General features: G+C 38.5%; 1 protein-coding gene across 4 annotated transcripts in view; it reads right to left on the bottom strand.

The window, feature by feature from the left end:
- Positions 1-925: 925 nt before the first annotated feature.
- Positions 926-26221, bottom strand: part of ORC3 (origin recognition complex subunit 3) — a 63503-nt gene continuing 38207 nt past the window's right edge. For 2 of the 4 annotated variants that reach the window (XM_032275288.1, XM_032275291.1), the window contains exons 13-20: positions 25520-25599; positions 14967-15097; positions 11125-11204; positions 10212-10309; positions 5056-5197; positions 3359-3475; positions 2393-2472; positions 926-1546 (exon numbers count right to left, since the gene is read on the bottom strand). In XM_032275288.1, coding sequence (XP_032131179.1) covers positions 1441-1546; positions 2393-2472; positions 3359-3475; positions 5056-5197; positions 10212-10309; positions 11125-11204; positions 14967-15097; positions 25520-25599 — 834 coding nt within the window. In that variant the 3' untranslated portion in view covers positions 926-1440. Of the gene's footprint in view, positions 1554-2392; positions 2473-3358; positions 3476-5055; positions 5198-10211; positions 10310-11124; positions 11205-14966; positions 15098-25519; positions 25600-26221 lie in introns of all 4 variants that reach the window. The other 2 variants (XM_032275289.1, XM_032275290.1) reach the window with 2 other exon arrangements.

Here is a 26221-nt window from a genome sequence, read left to right on the forward strand (position 1 = left end):
GCCTCAGCCTCCCAAGCAGCTGAGATGACAGGCATGTGCCACCATGCCAGCTAATTTTGTATTTTTTAGTAGAGACAGGGTTTCTCCATGCTGGTCAGGCTGATCTTGAACTCCTGACCTCAGGTGATCCACCCGCCTTGGCCTCCCAAACTGCTGGGACCACAGGCGTGAGCCACCGTGCCCAGCCAGACATTTTTTTGAGATACATTTCATCTAGCATTTTTATGTGCTTGAAGCAGGGAGTGTGGTGAGAAGGGTGACCCATTAATGTTGTCTCAGCCCACCATGTTGGCAGAGGTCTAAGGTGTTCTTTATTCTAAGCTCGTATTAATACCTCCTTTTACATCCTTGAATGAAGGAGGTTTGATTATGCAGCTTGAATATCCCAAATCTCAGATCTGAGGTGCTCCAAAATCTGAAACTTTTTGAGTACTGACATGCTCAAAGGAAATGCTCACTGGAGCCTTTTGGGTTTTGGATGCTGAACTTGTAGGTATGCAAATATTCCAAAATCTAAAATCCAAAAACACTTCTGTTCCCAAGCATTTTGGATAATGGACACTCATAAAACTCTTCAAAGCCTGTGAGCACACATGCACACACACAATCCTGCGATTACATAGTTCCAAGGTTTGCAAACCAAAATATATGCATGGTAATTTTGTATGTTAGTAAGTAGTCTTAAAGTCCCAGAATTCTCTCAGGAACAGAGCATTAAATAGGAAACTTTAGCTAACTTTATTTCATTATGTCTTGAGTTTCTGCTATGGAAGAGATTGAGATGTCATTCATCTAGGCCTTACTTTCTTCATCTGATTTTTATTTGTTTGGGATGTGATTTTTAAAGGCCTTACTGGCTCCATGATGGGTCATCCAGAAATAGAATATTTACTGCCTTTAAGCATAAAGCCAAACAGTTTGGACCTTTTTTTTTAAGTTGTAAGACTAAAGGAAATGGGGAGGCAGAGACAGTTTTGGAACCTATGTAGTTACCAGCAGAAACAAACCTGGAGGATATTCATGTTTACCTACTGTCTACTACACTAAAGTGAGGAATGCCAATGCAAGAAATTGGGGGAGGAGGAATGAGGTCTGTTAAACCAACTGCAAATTATACTCCTGGATAAAGGAATTTATTACATTTATATACTATAAGTTCAAGAATGATTTACTCACAATTTAGTAATGACTTTGTGGAAAGTACAGTAAAATGTGTGAGCAGTATTAGTTATGTATTGTTTGTTGGATTCTAAAGTACTCCACAGGTGTTTTGATATATGCCCATTTGGGGTTAGCAATGTACTTTTCTGGTTAAACATCACATGAGGATTAGACATTTATCTTCTCACCAAAACAGGCTCCTCTAGTATATGTAAATATGATAGTTCACCTTTTTCTCTTAAGCTAAATGTGATAGTTCTGGCTTTGCTCATTTGCTTTCTAGCAGCCTCCCCATGTTAGCCTTGCCACATGGTCAGTCTTCTGTTTGGTAGGTTTTATAAATCCTAAAAGTTCTAGCTCAGAAACAGCTCTAATAAACCGAGCACTGGAGGCTTTAGTTAAGGAAACTGGCCATACTGTATTTTTGACAAAAAGGAGTTAAAATCTCAATGTTAAAATACTAGTTGGTAAAGTGAAATAGATAGTTCAAATATAAACTCCTAAATTAAACTATAACTCTTACTGGAAAACATTAATTAGAATCCACTGTCAATAAAACATAAATGGAAAAGTACTTAATGCTTCCTAAATCTAATGTTTTACATAGTATGGCAGTTGCTCCCCACCCCCACTTCTAAATATAACATTAGAAAAATAGAGAATTCAGACCAGTGCAGTGGCTCATGCCTGTAATACCAGCACTTTGTAAGGCCGAGGCGGGCGGATCACCTGAGGGAGGTCAGGAGTTCGAGACCAGCCTGGCCAACATGGTGAAATCCCATCTCTCCTAAAAATATAAAAATTAGCCGGGTGTGGTGGCAGGCACCTGTAATTCCAGCTATTTGGGAGGCTGAGCAGATGAATTGCCTGAACCCAGGAGGCGGAAGTTACAGTGAGCCGAGATTGTGCCACTGCACTCCAGCCTGGGCAACAAAAGTGAAACTCTATCTCAAAAAAAAAAAAAAAAAGAATTCAATAATGGCAGTTTCATTTTTGGTAAATTTTGGAACATAATCTTGATATAAATTTGATACCAAAAGTTTTAGGTTTGGTCTCATTTTGGATTAAATGCAAAATAAAGATTTAGTAATTTCAGTTATTATAGCACAGTATGATTAATATTAACAAGTAATAAGGTTGTTTGGAGTATACCTTCATAAATAACTAGTGTAGATCTGGAGAAATTATAAAAATATTTTATGTGTATTTGGACATGTTTTTAAAAGGATACTGGATAATTTCATTCATTTCTTCTGAGGTTGCAGAATTTGCATCCATTTTTTCAGCAGCTGTCACGACTGTTGCAAAAGCCTTTTGAACAGACAAGACAGAAGAAAATAAAAATGTCTACAGTTGCCAAACATCTTTTACTCTACTTTTTTTTTAATGGATGTTGATAGCTGGCCCATATTTTTTATTGTATCAAATTTAAGATTGTCAAAACTACAATGATGATCACTTTAAACCACATATATATTAAAAGATTAATGGTTCCTGAATAATTTTGCTTTAGAGAACTCAGAGAAAATCAAGAAACAAAGCTAGTCAAAAGAAAAAGAAAGGCCTGTTTCCTCCACTCCTAATCTTACCCCAGCAAAATATCTATTTTTCTTGGAAGCAGTCAACTATGGATAATTTTTAATGGTGATAAGACATCTGTAGGGCCTGTAATAGAGTTAAGATCTTTGTAATATTATTTTGAAGACAGAAATAATAGTTGTTTATTTTAAAGAAAACGACAGTTGTTTATTGCCTTTCCAAGTATTCCTTGTACTTCCTGATTGCTAAATCTGTTATGTAGTTATTTCAATATTTTTTTCTTTTATCCAAGAAGAGAAATGCTAGTTAATAATATACTTTATTTTGTGAAATAACAGAACTGACCTAAATTGTTTGGTTTCTGCTTAGTGCTAACTATTGGGTTGTTAGATCACATACTTATTTTGACCTGGCATAAAAACACAGACTTGGCTTGGTTAAGGAATGCAGGATCAGAGAGCCGGGGATTGGGAGTGGGGATTGTTGAGCTACCACTTCCCAAGGAACTTTTAAAGTTTGAAGCGATTAATGCTTTCCAAATAAAAGACAAGGCATTAAACACAATATGAATTCCAAAGCACTAAAAGTATAAAACTACTCTGAGAAAGGCATCAGGAATGTTTAGAAAAATACCCAGCTTCCTCTTTTCCCGACCTACCTCCGACCAGTCCACAAGGTTGATTAGCCTGCTACACTCTAGGTGCAGTTTATATGCTATGCAGATGTCTGGGGCGATATTTGGAATGCAGCCTTCTTCACTTTTCAGTGCTTCATTCTAAAAAGTAACAGTAAACGAAGATCACTACCTTTTAGAAATAATTAGGAACAAAATCAGACATTAATAAAGCCCTCAACCTAAACTGAGTACATCAGTAAATGGAATCTTGGTTTCCTTTATTTAGTGAGTCTATTCAATAGTTAGCTAGTTCTTGTTTACGTTCTGTCTTGGTCACAACCCCTCTAGTTCTTAGTCACTAGAACAAGTCCCAAGATTAGAAGACAAGCACATTTTTCTCAATCCATAAATTACCAATTTCTGAGACCTGAATGCACTTGCTATAAAAAGTTTATGGAAATCTTTAGGAATACTTAATAAAATGGTACTTCCAACACTTGTTAGCTGAAGTCTAACAATTACTATACTGTATTAGTAAATACTAATACCACTTACCAGGGGTATAAATTAACTTTTAAAGAAAAGATTATGTTGACAACATTGCAGATCTTAAGCCCTAGAGAAACCATCAGTGTTTCTTCAACCTACTTGAAATCCATGGCTTTTATTGAGGAACACAATGTCTTACATACACACCCTGCTCTGATATTGTAATATCAGGGGTATATTATATCCCACCCAAAGACAACTGAAATCATACCAGTTCTCTTCTGTGACCCACTAGCCAAGAAGATAGATTTTTTTAAAGTTTTAATTTGTGGCTTATATATTAAAAATAACTGATTTTTTTGTTGCTGTTCCTTAAGTATGAAATTATTCAATGTTTTTCACCATCACTGAAAACCACTGATTTATATCATCCTACTCAGTACTCTTGTAATACTGAGCATGTTTGTGTGCCATTTTGCAATGAGAAAACAATACGCTGGAATGCTCTTCATAGGTCTTATGGAGTTGCTTAAGTATTTATTGTGGCAAGATTTCTGGGTATTTAACTTACAACTCTTTCATGTATATACAGCTTACTGAATATTTAAAGTGATCATTTTGCCTGGTCATAAGAAAGCTAGATTCTAAAATTGTGAGCTGTCTTAAGCTTTTGTTTAAAGAGCTTCTAGGAGTTGCTAACTGTGTCTGGGCTTTAGCAAGGGCACTACTGAAGTGTGTTGTTCCAGGAGTTTTAGTGGTGAACTGCTGGCTATCCTCCACACTCAGCTCTGCAGATGCTCTCAGAATAGATCTTTCTTTGGTTTAAAATCCAAGATGAAGTCCCAAAGTATTTCTCTTTCCCACTAGATACAACCATTTTGATCTTTAAGTAATTTATTAGGCCATATTGTTTAATCCCTATCTGTTGTTATGTTTATAAGAAACATTTCCTTTATTTTCACAGGAGTGGTAACATTATACTCTGGAGTCTGTACCTATGATCTGACTTTAGCATGTGAAGGGCAGAGACTACACATGGTCAAAAACTGGCAGCAACAGCTGACTACTGATTGGTATCTTTACAGGGTTAGAAATTTTTTCTACAGTCTCAAGAATTTTTAAAAATATATGAGAGGTGCAACCCTGAGCTGCCAACTCTCTGCTCATTAAACCATAACTGCAAATTTAGAATGTTTTTGTGAAGCCCAGAGCCTGAGCTAAACTATCAGGGAACTAAATGTTCATCTTACCTTTAGATAATAGTAAGGATTGTTGAGTGCAGTATGGAGGGCAACTCGCGGAGCAGCATTTAAATGCTCACGAAGGGCATGGGCAGCGCTGAAGTACACCACCTCATGGAGAGGCTGTGTCTCAGGAGGCAGAAGGTATTCTCTGAAACAGCCAGTCAGGTATCCATGTTTAGATAAGCACAGGTTTATTTTCTTTATATATATTTTCCTTTAAGCTCTGTTGGACTTCAATTTTTAATATAACATTTTTGTCAATCCTCTCTTGGTAGAGGATTGAACCAGTTACTAAAAGCAAAATCAACAACCACCAAAAACCAACAAATGAAACAAACCCAAACATCAGATCTAGTACAGTTTCACTCAGAACTGCACCTCATCCATATAATAGTTTTTAAACCTACCTGTAGACTCTTTATAAGAAGCTGTATATTTCAGTTCTGAGTTAAATCTTTAGGAACAAATGTATATACACTATATTTCTGCTCAGAAATCTTTAAGAAAGAATTTCTTAAAGTAAATGAGAAAACTGAGATATCTATGTTTTCTAGCACAGAAAACATTTAACCTTCGGCAATATTAAATAGAGGCACGGAATTAAGAGTTCAGGAAATTCTTCTTGGATCACAGAATTTTTTTTTTTTTTTTTTTTTGAGATAGAGTCCTGCTCTGTTGCCTAGGCTGGAGTGCAGTGGCACAATCTTGGCTTACTGCAACCTCTGTCTTCCAGGTTCAAGCGATTCTCCTGCCTCAGCCTCCTGAGCAGCTGGGATTACAGGTGTGTGCCACCATGCTCAGCTAATTTTTGTATTTTTAGTAGAGACAGGGTTTCACTATGTTGGCCAACCTGGTCTTGAACTCCTGACCTCAAGTGGTCTGCCTGCCTCAGCCTCCCAAAGTGCTGGGATTACAGGCGTGAGCCACCGCACCCGGTGTGATCACAGAATTAGTTGATATTTTTTACAGAAATGACACCTCAAAAGTTTTTTTTTTTTTTTTTGAGATTTTTTTTTTTTTTTTTGAGACAGAGTTTTGCTTTTGTCACCCAGGCTGGAGTGCAATGGCGCAATCTTGGCTCACTGTAACCTCTGCCTCCCATGTTCAAGCGATTCTCCTGCCTCAGCCTCCTGAGTAGTTGGGATTACAGGCATCCACCACCACACCCAGCTAATTTTTGTATTTTTTAAGAGAGATGAGGTTTCACCATGTTGGCCAGGCTGGTCTCAAACTATTGACCTCAGGTGATCTACCTGCCTCAGCCTCCCAAAGTGTTGGGATTACAGGTGTGAGCCACTAAGCCCACCCAAAAGTTTTTTATATATTGGAATTACTTTTTCCTTTAGAAGGCAGAAAAGGCTAATTCTTAGTTTCAGAGTATTGAAAAAAAATCATCAATAAAATTTCAGTTATTAAAAAATCTGCCATTATTCGGGATCTTTTTTACCTACGAGCTAGATGATAAAACAATTTTAATGAATTCTGAACTAAAAAATAAGGCATTAAAAATTCACTTTGAATGTATAATTAGCTCATCAGGTAGTCTGCGCCATGACAGTGATATCACACTGGATGGCCTGGAGGGTAGCAAATTGGAGGGGAGAAGCTTTGGCACATATAACCCAAAGACAGAGTAATGTCACTAGCTGAATTAAAGTATATAGTTAACTCACATGACTTCATAAAGAAGATTTCTGAGGCTTAGTCCAGTCCTGAGCCTAAAGTATTCTGGCCACATGACAGCTTGTATCAGCTCCTTTTCCCACCAGTGCAAGCAAAGCAAAGCAGCTACCTCAGTCCAGTCACTGGGGACATTATTCCCCTTCTTCCAAGTATCTTTTCGATTCTTCTGGAGAGGATACCACTCCCTAGAAATCCCCTACACTTGCTTTGTCCCAGTGTGGCCAGGAGCTTTGAAGAAGAGAGGAAGTGAAAAGTGTATTCAACATGGATATCACTCTTCACCATCCCCTACCTCTTCCCCCATCTCAAGAGCTAATGAGCCCTTGCTCATTCTAATTCTAGGTGCTGCTTTTTCTCCAGTGGCGACTGGAACAAAACTTACTTGCAAAGAGTGTATGATTTTGACTTGACCCTTACTAAGGTACAATATTCTATAACTCAGATACTGCTAGCATCTTAATTACTCAAGGTTGAGTTAACTTAGCTGTAGCTTCAGGAAATAGTTTCTGTAATGACTGGCTACCAATACCTCATGTAGTTATTTCCCAATCATTATACATGGCTGTCATTAAAAGATCTTGTTGCAGTCCCTGCTATGTAGTAAGGACTGAATATCTAACAAGGCAGCCAGATAGAGTCAACCTCAGAAACTCAAACCATTGCCTCATATTTTAACATTTGATATATAGAAATTCAGGCATTTCCCAAGACAAAAGTCCTCTCTAGATATTCTCAAAGAACCATCGGAGCAAAAATAAAATATCTGCCTTAATTTTGTTTCCACTGGCTGTATTAGTTGAACAACAACAGTGACAAATACATTATACATTAGAAGTTTTATCTGACTGTAGACTTGGAGATTGGCATAGAAACATATTTCTGCAACTTATTTACTGTGAGAAGAAATAAGCACAAGTCTGGCACTAGAGCACTGCATTATGCTCATTTTGGATTCAGACCAGATTTAAACAAATGATAAGCCTTCTCTGAAAGAGGTGGTTCTGAAGGAACTGGTGGAATTAGTATCAACAAGGGCTACAAAGTTGAAGCATGCTATTGGCAAAAACAGTAACTTAGAAAGTGGCAATATATTCTCTGCCCTCAAGATCTGGCAACTTATTCTTGCCTGTCAGTATTTTTGCCAAGAGTTGCTCATGGTATACTGTGAACTCTCCCTTCTGAAGTCTCCTGTTTATATTTGTCTTTAAAGGGCGTCCTTTCTCCATAACTCCAAGCTCTGCTCAACCATCTGTGATGTGGCCATTGAGGGCAGTGTAGAGAAATGGAGATGGCCTTTTGGCAGGTGTCAGGAGACTGAGACTGTGGACTTACATGAGTCATGGCCCCTCTCTGGGCTTCAGTTGCCACATGACTGATGCTTGGGTCTCTTTTTGTTCTAGCATGCTACAATTCTAATCTCTTCCCTCCTGGGACAATCTTGGAAAAGACAGTAAATCCTACTAGAGGAGATTTTGTGATTTTACAACAAAACACATTTTAATCACACTGAGCATTATTTCAACAGCTGCTCAGAAAGGTAAAAAGTCAGACATATTAGGTGAAGGATCATGAAAGGGGAATGGCTGATGTAGTTTCAGAGCCTACGATTTGGAATCTGTAGGAACTCTGGAACCTGACATTTGGCCTAAAATTGGCAAATCACATTGCAAAATTATTTTTAGTGACAATGTTCACTACTTGGTAAAAGGGAAGTCAAGAGCTTGGGGCTAGACTCTACAAGAACAGGAAAGCCCAGTAGGGCGAGGTTCACTCTAATGAGTTCTAAAATGTAATTTTTGACCAGTATTTGGCCAATAGTGCAGTTCATCCCTTTTTTTTTTTTCTTCTTGAGACAGAGTCTTGCTCTATCACCCAGGCTGGAGTGCTATGGCATGATCTCTGCTCACTGCAACCTCTGCCTCCTGGGTTCAAGCAATTCTCCTGCCCCAATCTCCCAAGTAGTTGGGATTACAGGCATGTGCCACCACACCCAGCTGACTATATTTTTTTTTTTTTTTTTTTTTTTAGCAGAGATGGGTTTTCACCATATTGGTCAGGCTGGTCTCAAATTCCTAGTCTCAGGTGATCTGCCCACTTGTCTCCCAAAGTGCTGGGATTACAGGCATGAGCCACCATGCCCAGCCATCACTTTGTTATAATATGTTTCTTTCTCTTTGATCTACTTTTTGTCACATTCAGGTGATCATTTTATTTTGTTTGGTTTTTGAGACAGTGTCGCTCTGTCGCTCAGGCTCAGAGTGCAATGGTGCAATGGCGTGATCTTGGCTCACTGCAACCTCTGCCTCCTGGGTTGAAGCCATTCTCCTGCCTCAGCCTCCCGAGTAGCTGGGATTACAGGTGTGCACCACCATGGACAGCTATTTTTTGTATTTTTAGTAGAGTCTGGGTTTCACAGTTGGCTAGGCTGGTGTCGAACTCCTGACCTCAGGTGATCTACCCGCCTTGGCCTTCCAAAGTGCTGGGATTACAGGTGTGAGCCACTGCTCCTGGCCTTTGTTGATTGTTTTGGACGTTTTTTGTGGTATTAGCACTTTCTCCCCAATAACTAGGAACAATGACTCTGTCCCCACATTATTCTGGAAAACGAAACTTTTCACTTTCAGAAAATGCATGTAATTGGTCAAAAAGGCACTCTTTCTCTTTAATAACTGCTGCTATTTTCTCGGTACTTTATTCTGTTCAGTGCCTAGCCTGCTGTTGGGTTTAAACTGCCAATAAAATTATAATAAACAATGATAACAGGTCCCCCCACCCCTCCTCAACTTTTTAAGTATTAAATCATTTTCTTTTGCACACTTCTCATTTTTTTCTGTAGCATGCCCAACTTCCACCAAACTTAGGTGGGAGATTTTACAAAGCTACATACATAAAGCTGACTTTTTGGGAAATCCATGAATTAAAATGATCTGGGTTTCCCAAAAAGGAATCATCTTAAAATACAGGCTGGACTGGAAGACTTCTAAATTTACTAAGCACATGTCTCAACATAAATTTAGTGCTGATAATGAGGTGCACTGGCATTGATTAGAATTAAATGTTCTTTCTTCAGAATAAAATAGAGCAGCATGGCTAGTCTGCTCTGTTTTCTGGTCTTGGTTCAGATCCAGCATGTATTCCTGGCAAAGATAAATTGTAACACAAATACTTTGTTATTACAAAGGGAAGAAACACTCACTTTCTATCTCATCTCTCCCCACCCGGCCTAATGAAGTAGATCAAATTTAAACCTATGTTCTTGAACTGAGGGTAAACAAATGAACTAAGTCATTTGGTTAGACATCTTGATGATGATGGAAAAGGAATAAAAATTACAATTCTAAGCTGGATGGAGAGACCTGAAAAGCATAAAGCCTAACCTAGGAGAAAAATGTTCTGGATTGACTATAGACAGCTATGACACAGTGTTATTTGGAAAAACAGCATGATTTTTAGCTCTTAAGAGCTAAATTTAGACTCACCTCACTAGACAGTCAATGAAGTCCACAACATTTTCTCTGAGTACTTCAAATTTGGTTGGCTTCTTACTTCTTCTTAACTCCTTCATTTCCAGTAAGGACTATGAATAAAAGAACATACATTTTCTGGTGTTTCTGAGACAGCTCCTCAGAGGGACATACTGTGGCTCAATTTCTGCTCTATATTGTGAATATACATTTTTTAAAAATCAAGAAAAGTAACTAAATCTAATGATTTAGGCTCTTTTAAATCTCTCAGTTTGATCAAATCAAAAAATACATCAGATAACTAATCGGATTTCTTTTGTGTAAACATGTTCCCATTTTCTCTTATTGCTAGCTAATTCTCTTTTTATCACTAAGCCCGCAGGAAGAGTTTCCACCTAAGTTAGCTAGTAGATTCCAGAATGTGTATATGTAGAGTGACAATGAGATGAAGAGGATATTCAACTTAGAAGTGAGCTAAAAGTCTGCTTTGTTCCTGGTTCTTTTTTCTTTTTTTCTTTTTTTTTTTTTTTTTGAGACAGAGTCTTGCTCTGTCACCAGGCTAGAGTGCAGTGGAGCAATCTTGGCTCACTGCAATCTCTGCCTCCCAGCAGGTTCAAGTGATTTGCCTGCCTCAGCCTCCAGAGTAACCGGGACTACAGGCGCACACCACCATGCCATGCTCATTTTTGTATTTTTAGTGAGACAGGGTTTCACCATGGTGGCCAGGCTGGTCTCGAACTCCTGACCTTGTGATCTGCCTGCCTCAGCCTCTCAAAGTACTGGTATTACAGGAGTGAGCCACTGAGCCTGGCCCTGGTTGTGGTTTAAAAAATGAAAACAAAAACGTGCAGGCAGAGCTAATCTAGATCACAAATTGCAAAAAGGGAGTGTCACAGGATGCAGCTGGAAGGAAGGAAAGTAACCTGACCTTCTGAAGATGATAGAGGTCTGTCTTCTGAAGCCCCTTTGGCTGTGACCCAGAAGCATCTTCCTCCTCTTTGGTTTCTGCTTTTAATACAAAACCAACAGACATCAATGAGGGCAAATCCAAGTCAAGAGAACCAACATTTCTACTAATCCAAAGGAAGCAAGTTTCACACACACACACACACACACACACACACACACACACACATATATATGCACACATATATATACACACATATATATACACACACACACACACACACACACACACACACACACACACACACACATATAAATGTGGCAAGGGATCAAGATTCCATCCAATAAATGATTTCCTGCAGAAGCTGAAGGCCAATAAATATTACATAACTTGTGCTATAGTGAGGTCTTTAAAAAACCAGCTGCTGAATTTTCAAAGTGTTACCACAATGAAAACAAAACAAAATACAACCAAACAAAACTCCCTCAAACCAACAGCAAAAAGTCTCAAAATTTTTTTTTTATTTTTTGAGACAGAGTCTTGCTCTGTTGCCTAGGCTGGTATGCAGTGGTGATTATCTCAGCTCACTGCAACCTCCGCCTCCCAGAGTCAAGCAATTCTCCTGCCTTACCCTCCCAAGTAGCTGGGATTACAGGCGCACACCACCATGCCCAGCTAATTTTTGTATTTTTAGTAGAGATGGGGTTTTGCCATGTTGGCCAGGCTGGTCTGAAACTCCTGACTTCAGGTGATCCACCTGCCTCAGCCTCCCAAAGTGCTGGGATTACAGGCATGAGCCACCGCGCCTGGCCACTCAAATATTTTTGATGTTATACATATTTTTTTTTTTTAAAAATCACAAACTTAAAACTGTTTTCCTTTGATTATGCCAAGATTATAAACAACACAATTTGAGTATGAAGAAGGTAGTGTGTAGAAGTTTTGAAATAATCCACTAAATCATAAAGTGCATCATGGTTCTTTAGCAAAGGGAAAGAAAACGATAACTGCTTAACTATACAGCTGTGTTGCTTCTAGAGAGCATAAGGCTCTCATATTCTTCAAGTGCAGGTTGCATTTTATGAACTAGACACACATGTTTTGTTTGGCCTAAAACTATGACGGGGATGCAGCTGGAGAATATGCATGGCTCTTAAGGAATAAACTGCTTTTTAGCTATAAATGATTTCTGGTTCAAAAAAGATGTAACTAAAGGTTAAAATATCTACTAGATTCTTTGTCCCATTTCATTAACATGTAGTCTGCAACATGTTAATAAATCTAATATACCTTTGAAATAAATCTAATAAGGGCTGGATGAAGTGCCTCTTTCCCGTAATCCCAGCACTTTGGGAAGCCACGGTGGAAGGATCACTTGAGGCAAGGAGCTTGAGACCAGGTTGGGCAACACAGTGAGACACTGTCTCTATTAAAAAAAAAAAAAATTAATCAGGCTGATGAGGTGGTTCATGCCTATAATCTCAACACTTTGGGAGGCAGAGGCAGGCAGACTGCTTGAACCCAGGAGTTCAAGACCAGCCTGAGTAACATGGCAACACCCTATCCCTACAAAAATACAAAAAAAATTAGCCAGGCATGGTGGGATGTGCCTGTAGTCCCAGTTACTTGGGAGGCTGAGATTGGAGGATCAATTGAGCCCAGGAAGACAGAGGATGCAGTGGGCCCATCATGCTACTGCACTCTAGCCTGGACAACAGAGGGAGACTCTGTCTCCAAAAAAAAATAAATCAGCTGGGCCTTGTGGTGGGTTCCTGTAGTCCTAGCTACTCAGGAGGCGGAGTGGGAGGATTACTTGAGCCCAGGAGTTCTGAGGTAACTGTGAGCTATGACCACTGCACTTTAACCAGGACAACACAGCAAGATCCAGTCTCAAGAAAACTCTGATATGACACTCTGTCCTACTTAACTCTCCTGTTAAGTAATTTTAAATCCAAACTGTCATATGTAATAAATGTTAAGGAATAGAGATCGCATATAGCATTCAAATATTTCTACTCATCCAATGTGGCAAGTTTTAATTTCAGTTAATAATGAGTCACTTTTGAAAATCAAGAAATAACAGACAATTCTTCAAGACAGTGGTTTTGCTTTAATTTGTCAAATTCTTTATTCTTTAGGCTACTAATCACCTTAATTTCCAACCTTCCCATTTCAAAAGCTGCATTCCTTTATTCAGTTCTAGCATATCACAGAATTTGTTTACTAGCTCAGAATTCTAATTAAAATTTTATCTGGATTACCTCTAATTAATGGTGTCCGGAAAAAAAAAAAAGAAAAAAATTATATGTGCAGTTTATTTTTACAGAAATCCCCATAAGTCCAATTTTGTAAAAGATTGAAATTTGCCTTATTTACCTTATATTCTTCTAAGCTTTTTATCCTACTTATGTTACTTAAGGGTGGCCTCTTGCTGATTCAGTGGTTACTACTAGGGTGTATTTAAACTGTGAATCAGCGATAGAAAAACAATGAACTAGTGGTTAAAAGAGATGGGCTCTCGTCTGAGTGGTACTACTAGCTAGCTGTGTGATCTCAGACAAGTTACTGTCTTTTCCTAGACTTTAGTTTCTGGTTATAGCTGGACTCAATGATCTTAATGATACCAACTTCCAGCCCTTAAAAGCTTTTGTGTTCTGAAAAGTAGTTCACCTCATCCTGTAGTGGCAAGAGCAATGCCCACACATAACCTGGAAGAAAACCCCTTAGTGCTTGTTGATGACTTCCTCACTCTGGCTGCTCAGGCCACTCTAGTCAGGCAATATTCTCTTTCATCTTCCATGACTGAGCACTCATCAGGTGCCTCACATTGCGGCTATGAGAGATATGGGAAAATTTTTGCAAAAGCAGTTTCCTAAATAGCCAAAAGATTTTTAAGACAAAGGAACCCTTGCCAAACATAGAAAAGATTAAAATAGACATTTTAACTAAGATATTTTCAACATGTCATGTCCAATTTTATGTGATTATATATGAAAAAACTGCCTCTTCCCCCAAAACTCCATTTTTAAAAAAAATCCTTAAATTTGGGAAAAGTAAAAGGTACACATCAATATTTTTTTTTGTTGTTGTTCTACTAAGAGAATACCATATTTTATTGCTAGAAACAGAGCAAGAGAAGAGCCCTGAAAAGCTAATAATATCAACCTGAGGGGCTTCATCAGAACAAAGAATTCCTAGTGCATTTAGGGAACAGAATGTGGCTACCTATATACAGTCAGAAACCCTAAGCATTCAGGATATGTAAATGATCATGTGGAGGTCACAGGAAGGAGAGAAACTGTAACCCTCCAACAGTGAAGAGTGCCAGGCTGCCTCAGTTAATTTAGGACTGAAAGATTCCAGCTTTTGAAAATTCGATTAAAGTAAGCCTCATGCAGATTTTGGTAATCAACATACCAATGAGCTTCATTGCTGTGAAAGCAGTTCATAGCTATTAATTTTTCAAGCTTACAAATGATTTATGCACTGCTTTTGAAATCTACAAAGAACTTGATGAAATGCTTAAGAAAAAAAACCTCTAAAAGGAGTTCTTAGTTATGATACCCTGCTACTTTTTGCTTTCTTTTTGTTGACTTTTTAAAGACAAATTCTCCAAACTGTTGATCTGGAGAAATAATTTCTTTTTCTGCCCATTTGTTCTTCATTGTTTAAACCAAATCTAGAAGAGAAGCATTTGGCCTATTTGTGATTGTTAAAATGGGATACCATGAGGCTTGGTATACTTACTCATCATGAACTACTTTATCTCTTCATCTATAAGCACATCAGAAGGTGGGGTTTTCCAACCATTTTAGTTAAATGACTGTCATGGCCAATAGATTGGGAGAATATTATTCTCTTACCATCAAGGTTCTGAAACTGGGCCAGGAACTCCTCTATTCTCTTAGCTGTGCTGCCAAGGTGCTTTTCACAAGACTTAAAAACCTTGAAACATTTCTCAAGTATGATCATCAATTCATCCTTTGCCAACATCCTAGAACAGAGTCAGTGACAGGAAATGTAATGTAACTAGAAAATCAACACCCTTAAAAAGCATTATATTTAATACAGATATTAAATGTTTCTGATCAGAAGATAAAAGAAATTCTTCATTAGTAGTTACCAACTTTTTTTTTGTAGAGATTTTCCTCCACATATGTGACATTCAGAATTCTTGAAGGATCCTCATGATAAAACTTAGCTTAGAAAATTTACAAAGGTCTGGATTCACAGTGTGGCTCTAACACTATGTTTGCAATATACAATAAGATTATTACACACCTCTGATCCTTGGTTTGTTGTCTGTAAATTGGAAATAATAACTCGCTTATTTCACAGGTTAGATGGAGATTTAAAAATTAAATGAGAAGGCCAGTCGTGGTGGCTCACACCTGTAATCCAGCACTTTGGGAGGCTGAGGAGGGCAGATCACAAGGTCAGGAGTTTGAGACTAGCCTGGCCAACATGGTAAAACCCCATCTCTACTAAAAATACAAAAATTAGCTGGGCATGGTGGTGTGTGCCTATAGGCCCAGCTACTTGGGAGGCTAAGGCAGAAGAATCTCTTGAACCCAGGAGGAGGAGATTGCAGTGAGCCACAATCGCACCACTGCACTCTAGCCTAGTGACACAGTGAGACTCTGTCTCAAAAAAAAAAAAAAAAATTAAATGGAAGAAGCATTGGAAGAATCTAGCACAGTGCTTACCACACAGTACATGATAGTTTTCCTTTCCTTTGATCTAAACATATATGTGAAACAAGAAATATCTATAGAGGATATGATGTGCTAAATGTAAACTTGTTTGAAAGAACCAAAAATGTAAGTACGCTCATTTCTCTAATTATCACCATTTAAACCATGCTTTACATCTCCTGTGGGCTTTATAAACATCAGTCAGTAAAGCCACTGAACTTTAAATGAGGTGGCAATTCTAATTGTTATTTATAGCACAGGCAGAGTAGTTGAGTAGCTCATTCACAGCTATAGAAAAAAATCTTTGTTAGAAATGGAGAGAGAACACAGATACTCTAAAGTTAGGATCTTGTTCTTGGAGCTTACAGGTTTCTCCACTAGATCATACTCAGTAATAGTATCAAAAGAAATCAGATCAATATTAGCAAATTTTAAGCAGTGGCATTACATAAGTACCCAAATTATGCTCAGCAAATTCATCTAAGTCATTAAAACTATGATGATTAATAGTTCTAATATTAACAATGAAGTACACACAAATCCAGAATGTGGGCATTTTGCAACACAACTAATTAACTTATGTTTGACATATTTCAAAATTAAAAGGTGAGGAAGAATACTAATATTGCTGAGTTGGGAAAAAGAGAAACAAAGCTAAATGGACTATGATTACTGAGAAATTGAACTGATTGCTTGAACAAAAATTTAAACCCCAACAACGACAACCAAAAGTAGACAACCACTAAATATAGAAATTGTTAGAGGTAGACCAAATGGTAAATTTCCCCAGAGTTTGTTTAAAAAGTATAAAACTTATCTTCCTCTTTCTACAATAATTATCTAAGGTAAAATCTTTATCTAAAAATAAGCTAAGATATTTTATACCTGATTACATTTAAGATTTAAAATTTGTGGCTTTCTATTGCCCAAATGGAGTTATGAGAAAGGCTCCATGGTGGGCATGTCTGGCCTATTCAAGAAAACAAGGAGGCCAAGATGTCTGAAGTGGAGAGAGAGAATGAGCAGACATCAGAGAGAGGCCATGTGGAGTGTGGGGTGAAGGAGTCACGTAGTGTCACTGTATAGACTATGGCTTTTACTCTGAGTAAAATGGGGAGTTAATGGAGGGTTTCAAGCAAACGAGTGACATTATCTGAAATATTTTAAAAGGACTATACTGACTGCTATTTTGAGAAAAACCTGTAGGGGAACAGAAAAACCAGATAGGAGGCTACTGCAATAATCCAGCTGAGAGATGACGATGACTTGGACTATGGTGGTACAAGCAAAGGAAGGTGGCAAGAAGAGGTCTGATTCTGCACAAATTGTGAAGGCAGAGCCCAGGCTTTTGGTTTGAACAATCAGAATGATAAAGAGACAGTCAGAAAATGATAGGTTTCAGGGGAAAAGCAGTTCAGTTTTGGGTATGTTAACTTTGATGTATGTATTGGATATCTAAGTGGAGGTATTAAATAGGACATAGATGGACATAACAGCCTGGCACTCAGGAGAGAGGTATAGGCTTATGACTAAGCCCTGGGGCACTGTAATGTTAGGATGTCAGAGAGAGGGGAAAGCACTAAAGGAGAATGTGAAGGAGCATGCACTGAGGTAGGAGGAAAACTAAGAAAGTCCTAGAAGTCCATAAGAAAGGAGTGATAAACTGCTGTCAAATGCTGATAACAGGTTAATGCTGATAACAGGTTAATGCTGGATTTAGGAACATGGAGGTCACTGGTGACTTTGATCAAACTAGTTTTGATCAAAGCACAAACCTAATTGTAATCAATTAAAGAGAGAATGGGAGGAGAAGAATTAGTGACAATAAGAATGCCTTCCAATTTTGGTGCATTCCAACTAACATTTTGTTTTAAAAGAAAGAGAATAAAATTGTAAAGAAAATAGGAGAACTGAAAAGTCTGAAAGCCACCATGTAAGATTAAAGAGAAATAAACAGACCTTATCTTTATCCAACTTGATTAAGAAATAATTATTTCACTATCAGGTAAATGGTTCAAAAATGCCTGTGATTGGCCGGGCGCGGTGGCTCAAGCCTGTAATCCCAGCACTTTGGGAGGCCGAGGTGGGTGGATCACGAGGTCAAGAGATCGAGACCATCCTGGTCAACACCGTGAAACCTCGTCTCTACTAAAAATACAAAAAATTAGCCGGGCATGGTGGCGTGTGCCTGTAATCCCAGCTACTCAGGAGGCTGAGGCAGGAGAATTGCCTGAACCCAGGAGGCGGAGGTTGCGGTGAGCCGAGATCGCGCCATTGCACTCCAGCCTGGGTAACAAGAGCGAAACTCCGTCCCCCACCCCAAAAAAAAAAAAAAATGCCTGTGATACTTAATGTATTAAAAGCTTTATAGGTAATCTGTCAAAGGAGTTGAGAAAAACAACAAAGACTTTATAGGTTATTTTTTTAAAAAGTTTTCTTCACTAAGACAGAAAGAGAATCATTTAGCAATCATTAAAAGCAACCATCCTGCAGGGCAATGGAGGGTTCTGCTTCATCATGCAGAGAGCCAATAATTTCTGGTTAAGTACTAATTATATAAAGGTCTGATTATGAGAACAGGAAGGAAAAACTGGCCAATCCATGGCTAATGCAAACACCTTCTGACGGATGAGTTTTCAAGTTCTAAACAGACATTACCATTCCCAAGCAATTTTGAAAAATATTCAGAACTCAAACTTGCAAATGTATATATATCAACGAAGATTGGAAGTTAAACGCAACAAAGCAATTATGTAGGATCATAACAAAGAAACAGAAACCAAAAGTATGTGTATCTCCTCCAAAGCCTTGATATTTCATATTAGGTGCCACTTCTAGAGAAGTTGTCCAACACCACAAATAGAGGTTAACTGTCCAGTCTATTGGTTCCTCAGCACCCTACTCATGACCCATCACAACTCTCACTGTATTGTAGCTCTCTACTGTTCACTTCAATCATTTGACCAAAATTTTGTATAGGTAAGGACCAGGGTTATCTTTGTCATCTGATCAGTGGTTTCAAAAATGAAGCATTTAAAAAACTCATTTTTTTTTTGAATGAATGAGGAAGGCAATGACCATGTAATAATTGATAATTCATTTCCTAACCTAGTGCCTTAGTGAAGAATACTTTTTCTAAGGGGAACAGTTCTCAGACCGGCTCATCTTGGGAAGCACCTGAAGGTCATGGTGCCCTTTGTGGGACCACAGGTTTTTTCTGTGAAATATATCAAAAAGAATAAATTTAATTCACCCCATGGTTAGAAGCAACTTTAGTAAGCTCAAATATACACATTATTGATGCAATTTTTTTTTTTTTGGGGACAGAGTCTTGCTTTGTCACCCAGCCTAGAGTGCAGTGGAGCAATAACAGCTCACTGCGACCTCCACCTCTCAGGTTCAAGCAATCCTCCCACCTTTGCCTCCTGAATAGTTGGAATTATAGGCATGAGCCACCATGCCATGCTAATTTTTGTATTTTTAGTAGAGATGCAGTTTCCCCATGTTAGCCAAGCTGGTCTTGAACTCCTGACCTCAGGTGATCCGCCCACCTCGGCCTCCCAGAGTGCTGGGATTACAGACATGAGCCACTGTGCTAGCCTATTGATGTAATTTTTTTTTTTTTTTTTTTTTTTTTGAGATAGAGTGTTGCTCTGTAGCCCAGGGTAGAGTGCAGTGGCGCAATCTTGGCTTACTGCAACCTCCACCTCCTGGGTTTAAGTGATTCTCCTGCTTCAGGCTGTGAGTAGTCAGGATTACAAGCATGTGTCACCACACCTGGCTAATTTTTGTATTTTTAGGAGAGATAGAGTTTTACCATGTTGGACAGGCTGGTCTCGAACTCCTCACCTCAGGTAATCTGCCCACCTCAGCCTCCCAAAGTGCTGGGATTATAGGTGTGAGCCACTGTGCCTGGCCTTTTTTTTTTTTTTTTTGTTTTTTGAGACAGGGTCTCATTCTGTTGCCCAGGCTGGAATGTAGTGGTGTGATCACAGCTCACTATAGCCTCAACCTCCTGGGCTGAAGTGATCCTCCTGCCTCAGCCTCCCAAATAGCTCAGACTATAGGCATGTACCACCATGCTCATACAAATTTTGTATTTTTTTTTTGTAGACATGGGGTTTCTCCATGTTGCCCAGAGCAGTCTTTAACTCCTGGGCTTAAGTGATCTGCCTGCCTTGGCCTCCCAAGTCCTGCAGTTCATAGGAGTGAGCCACTATGCCGTTCCAGAAATTATATTTTAATGATGAAGTCTCACAAAGTTCTTGGATAGATAAATCTACATCATCATAAGTTAGATTATTAGAAAGCATATCATGGATTAAGGAGCTGTGTCATTTTTCCTAAGTACATCTTTAAATATCACCTGAAGTTGATCTGTAAAGTCAGAAAATAATGCATTATTTAGAATCCAAATTTCTAGTCTCTTTGAACTAAGCTGAAGTGATCAAATGTTAATATCATTATTCAGGTCTTTTTTTTTTTTTTAACTCAATGAAAGCTGAGCTGACTTGCTAATATATTACTGTTTAAGTCAAAAGCCTTACTCAGAAATTAGAATAATTCCTTTAGCCTAGGTAAATTCCTCCAGCTATCAATCACTTTCCATTTGTAAGTCTGTTTCTGTAGCAAGCTCATAAGGTTACACTTAGGATAAGCAGACTAGACACCGTGGCTCCTTTCATTTATGTCTGTGTCCTGTGCCAATATGACTAGTGTCAGGATGGGGGAGGGAGCCATCTGAGTCCACTGGAGCTTGCTCTGCGGGTTCATTTTTAAATTTTGGATACATTCTGAACATGGGCTACTGGCCACAAAACCATAAATTTCCTTTTATTACCACCTCTAAATAACTGGAATAGGGTTGAAAGAGTCTCAGCTCTGTCAACTATAGAAAAGTCAGTGTTTCTGGTCTTGGTTTCTTTATTTGAAAGAAAATGGAATAACTGTAGATGAGTAATTTTTAATTGATGGGGGTAGGGGATATAAATTCCCTTAAGAAGTGGGGCACACTTTTCATTATCCCCAATCCAAAACTCCACTGCTACTGGTATGAGAGTGTGGTATTCTTCAGGTCCAGCTGATCCAACATGTTCCTTTAAGTTGAGGCTCTGATTTTTTTCTTTTTTTTGAGACACGGCCTTGCTCTGTTGCCCAGGCTGGAGTGCAGTGGTGTGGTCTTGGCTCACTGCAACCTCTACCTCCTAGGTTCAAGCAATTCTCCTGCCTCAGGAGACTGTAATTCCACCACACCTGGCTAATTTTTTTTAATATTTTTAGTAGAGACGGGGTTTCATCATGTTGGCCAGGCTGGTCTCAAACTCTGCCTTCCAAAGTGCTGGGATTACAGGCGGAAGCCACCACACCTGGCCAGCTCTTATTTACATTAACCCTTAAAATCTTATTGATGCAAGGTTCTGTGAATTTTAAAAATATGAAAAATTATTGGCCTAGTATTTGATTTCTAGAGGGGTGTTTGGAAATTCTACTAGAATGGTAAAATTTTCCTCCTATGGTTTTTCATAGCTGATAAGGAAAAACAGTTGTATTCACCTAGTTCACTGCTGGGCTAGCATCATTTGTTACTACTTTCTGTTCCCAAATGGCTTTTTAATGGAAATAAGTACTTATATAATAACACAGGTTTGAGTGAAAAATTAATCAACACATATCCCATACAGCATAGGGCTGTGGTCTTCATACTCCAAGAGTTGACTGAGCAATGAAAGGCAGAACACGTGCAGAACCACTGCGCTCATGTCAAATTATGGCATACATTATAAATGTACACTGGCATGTTCCCGAAACACATCAATGTCTGTTGCATACATTTAAAAAATAACTGTGATATAAAATGATATAGGTCTTTTTCCACTAATAAATATGTGACATAAACATTATCCTACATTATTACAAAGTTGCTGTAAATACTTTTTAAATGGTCACCAGATATTTCATCAAGTAGATGACATATTGTTTGTTTTATTTTCCAGGTTTCAACAGTTTTATTGGGAGGTTTTGTTTTCTGTAAAATAGACTAGAGGTTGAGGAAGGGGACACATTTCCGTTACAAGATAAGGGTTTCCCACCACTAAAGAAAAGGTATGAGGCGTGACACATTGGAGTTTGGATCCACCTCCTTCTGCTTTGCTCACATTTCTTTTTTTCCTCTTTCTTTTATTTGCATATATTTGAGACGAAGTCTTGCTGTCACCCAGGCTGGAATGAAGTGGTGCGATCTCGGCTCAGGGTACCCTCTGCCTCCCAGGCTCAAGTGATCCTCCCACCTCATCCTCCAAGGATGGGACCACAGATGGGTGCCATCATGCCAGGCTAATTTTTTTTTTTTTTTTTTTGGTAGAGAGGGTGTTTCACCATGTTACCCAGGCTGGCCTCGAAATCCTGAGCTCAAGTGATCTGCCCACTTGGGCCTCCCAAAGTGCTGGGATTACAGGTATAAGCCACTGTGCCTTGCCTCTTTTCTTTTTCAACAAGTACCACAGAACACAAACACAAAGGCAAGAAATAAAAATAGCAAGATCAACCTCCAACGGGGCCACATCCAAGCCTTGTCTTACTCCCCAAGCGGGGCCAGGCCTGGGAGGGGCTGAGGTAGCTACTCCACAGTCCCCAGGCTGTACAAGAAGGCAGCAGGCTCAGAAGTTGGGGGCTAAATTAATAAATGAGAATAAATTAGGGGGGAGGAATGCAACTTTGTGCTGGGAGGGCCCCTTCTCTCTAACACGCAGGAGAGTCAGTTCTTGGGGGAAGGTAGGAGGCACTGCCAAAGGCTACTACAGTGGGGGTAAGAGCAATGGGGGCAGCAGTCAGCTTTTCTTCCATGTTCTTCTAAAACAAAGCAGAAGACTTAGAGCTAAGGGGATGTCTACAGCCATACCACCCTGAACGCGCTAGATCTCGTCTGATCTATGGTTATTTAAACATGTTGGCTTCCATATACAGATTGAGTATTCCTTATCTGAAATGCTTGGAACCAGAAGTATTCTGCATTTTGGATTTTTTCAGATTTTGGATTATTTGCTATACATGCATAATGAGATTATCTTGAAAATGGGACCCAATTCTAAACAAAATTCATTTATGTTTCAAATACACCTTCTACACACACCTTGAAAGTAATTTCACACAATATTTTAAATAATTTTGTGCATGAAACAAGACATACTGAATCATCAGAAAGCAAAGGTGTCACTACCTCGACCAACTAGATGGACAATCAACTGTAGTTGTTTGGTCCCCCATCATTACTGACTCTTGAATTCATATGCAACCATTTTCTTACACTTACTTACACTTAAGTATTAACACTTCAAGAACAGGACATAACACTGGTAGAGCGAAAAAATAACGTGTTCAGTGTAACTAAGTAATACCCATATCAGTGTTAAACAACAACAAACAATGGCAGGCTGAATAAACCGTGTGGTGAGCCTCTGTTTTGCTGCAACCCATTTCATGAGGTCAGGTGTGGAATTTTCCACTTGTGGTATCACAAGTCCTCATCAAGTTTTGAAATTTGAAGTGTCTCAAATTTTAGAGGATGTTGAATTTCAGATTTTCAGATTAGAGACGCTCAATCTGTAAAAAGGATTTTTACTTGAAAAATCCTTTAAGCCGATTCTTGAACATTTCAAATAAGAAATCTAACTAGATTATATTTCTAATAGTACCCTAGCAGTTTTTCTTTCCAAAGCAGAATTCAGGGATCCTTTTAGTCTTTTCTCTCATAAGTTAAATGAAGACAGGTGATGAGCATGGTCTCGTAAGTTCCGGTGATGCCTATTGAGAACGCCTTAACTAAAAAGTGTCCCTGACTTCTGGTCTACATCAAATCTGTATGAAGAAGAAAAGACTGATTCCAGGCTGGAGGTTCCCTGATTCCTTTTCTCTTTTGTAGGACCCAGGCTCCTGTGTGTCCTTGCTGTAGGTATTATATTTGATGTGTAGTGCTTTTTTACATTCCTTTGCTTTTGACTGCTCATGTTTCTGACCTTAGCTTAGCAAAATGAAATCTCACTTTCTATTTTTTGCTCCTGCTGTACTGAGATCTCCAAATCCGTATTTTAGATCTTAGCAAAGAATAGCAGAAGGTACAACAGCTTTGAAGTCAAACCTGGAGAAGAATCCTGGTTCCCTCAGCAACTAGGTGATCTCAGGCAAATCACTTAATCCCTGTCTGTGTTTCAGATTCCTCAGGGGTAAAGTATGGCTAATAATATCTACCATAAAGGTATATTGTGACTTTTAGATTGGAAAATGTACTGAGAGTGCCTAACAAAGTGCCTTGAACACAGCAGTCCTTCAATAAGTGATGGTTACTGCTGTCACCATCATTACTGCTCATGTTTCCTTACCCTACTTTGGAACTGACATTCTTGGTCCTTGATTATACTCCAAGATAACTGGTGTTGGGAGGTTCAGAACAAAAAGAACAAGTTCCTCCCTGACAAAAGACTCTCTAAGTTTGGGAACACCTCACTGGAGAAGGAAGATAATTACTAATCACAAAGGTTAAGAGGGAAAACCCAGGAAGAATCAACTGGGTGTTTAAGGTAGGTATATTTACTTGAAGACAAAGCAAAATAAGTCTCAGAAATATTCTAGTTCACCTAAGCTTATAAATACATAGATATCTTTTTTTTTTTAATTTTAAAACCAGATCTGAGGAAATACATAGAAATCTTATTGGGATTTTTTTGCTTCCTTATGGGTGAAAGAAAAAATACTGGGATTTTAAAAAAATGAAATAAAACACAGCTTTTCAGTGGCAATCTAGTTTCCATAGGGAGGTATTTTTCAAGATAGCGTGAAATTCATTTTCTGTCTTAAGCTGTACCTGCTGGATCACTAATATTTGTATTGCTAAGTCTCTGGACTTAAAGTGCTTTCAGTGTGAATTTTCCTCCTACTGTGCCCATCTGTTCTTTTCTTGTGGACCCAGAGGAAAGCAAGACTTAATAAATATTCAGTTTTCAGACTTCTTTAGAATATTTTCATATAAGTACATATAACCTCTGAGGAAAATTATAAAACTGTTTGGTGAAACTTAGCTCACACCTGATTTCCACTTATCACTACCCAAGTGGTCATTATTTTTATGGAAGACTAAAAAGTAACTATACATATAAGAAGTGAAGTCAAGGAATATAAATAATAACTTTAACCCTAAGATATCTTCTTTACTTATATATTATTAGATAAATAATTTATGAATTAGCCAATGTTAAGGTAGAGGAAGATATCAAGGCCACTGCCTACTCCTTGCTTCTCCTAATCAAGGTCAGCAGTGACCTCTGGGTACATATCACCCAATGATGCTCTTCCTCCACCCAACCAGGTTGGGGACATGGTGATCTCACTTTTCATGACTTATTTTCCCTGCCATGATATCAAGTTGGCTGGATTCAAATGATGCATATCTAAACTCTCACAGGGTAGTGTCAATATTTGACTAAACAATCATGGATTTTCCTTTAAAAACCACAAGTTGAAATGCAATGTTAAACCAGCAAAGAAATGGACGGTTGCTATACTAAAAACATCATAAGCTACAAGGATAAATTCAAGATATATGCAAATATTCTTAGACACAACATGGCTATTTATGAAACTTTTTGGCAGGCAGAGTTCTAGAGGAAGGTGCTACTTACTAGCAGGCTTATAGCAGACAAAAACAGAAAAACAAGAAAAAACAAAACTACCTCAGCAGTTGCAAGACTGATGCATACTCCTCTGAATCCCATATGTTCTTTTCTAAACACGTGCAGTACAACTCTCTGATCTGTAAGTGAAAAACACATTAGTGAGAAACCAAAAGTGTATATACACTACTAGCTTGGTAAAATCATTTCTGGTCAACACAAAAAACTAATGTTATTAAAAGTCATTTTCTTTAGATTATAATAGACTTGGTATATATCTCATGGATCAGGCTTTATAAGAATGTAATTTACTTAAAAGTAAAATGAGACTATGTTGAGATTGGCTGATATCACTGGTCATTTTAAAATAAGAAAGTGCAGAGTGCTCAATGCAACCTCTGCCTCCCAGGTTCAAGCTATCTGCCTGCCTTGGCCTCCCCTGTAGCTGGGACTACAGGCATGTGCCACCACACCTGGCTAATTTTTGTATTTTTAGTAGAGACAGGGTTTCATCATGTTGGCCAGGCTGGTCTTGAACTCCTGAGCTCAGGTGATCCACCCGCCTTGATATCCCAAAGTGCTGAGATTACAGGTATGAGTCACTGCACCTGGCCAACAAGTCATTCTTACAGACTGGCATTTGTTCTCTAAAACTTTGAGCTAAGATTTAGAGATACAGAATTCCTCTGCTAAAATCTACTCTACAGATGGTTGATAGCTTTATGTTATGACATAAAGGTCAGCTGAGCATAATTTTTCAAG

The sequence above is a fragment of the Sapajus apella genome, unplaced genomic scaffold (assembly GCF_009761245.1).
Source record: "Sapajus apella isolate SASKATOON/1434 unplaced genomic scaffold, GSC_monkey_1.0 scaffold6, whole genome shotgun sequence".
Lineage (NCBI taxonomy): Eukaryota > Metazoa > Chordata > Mammalia > Primates > Cebidae > Sapajus > Sapajus apella.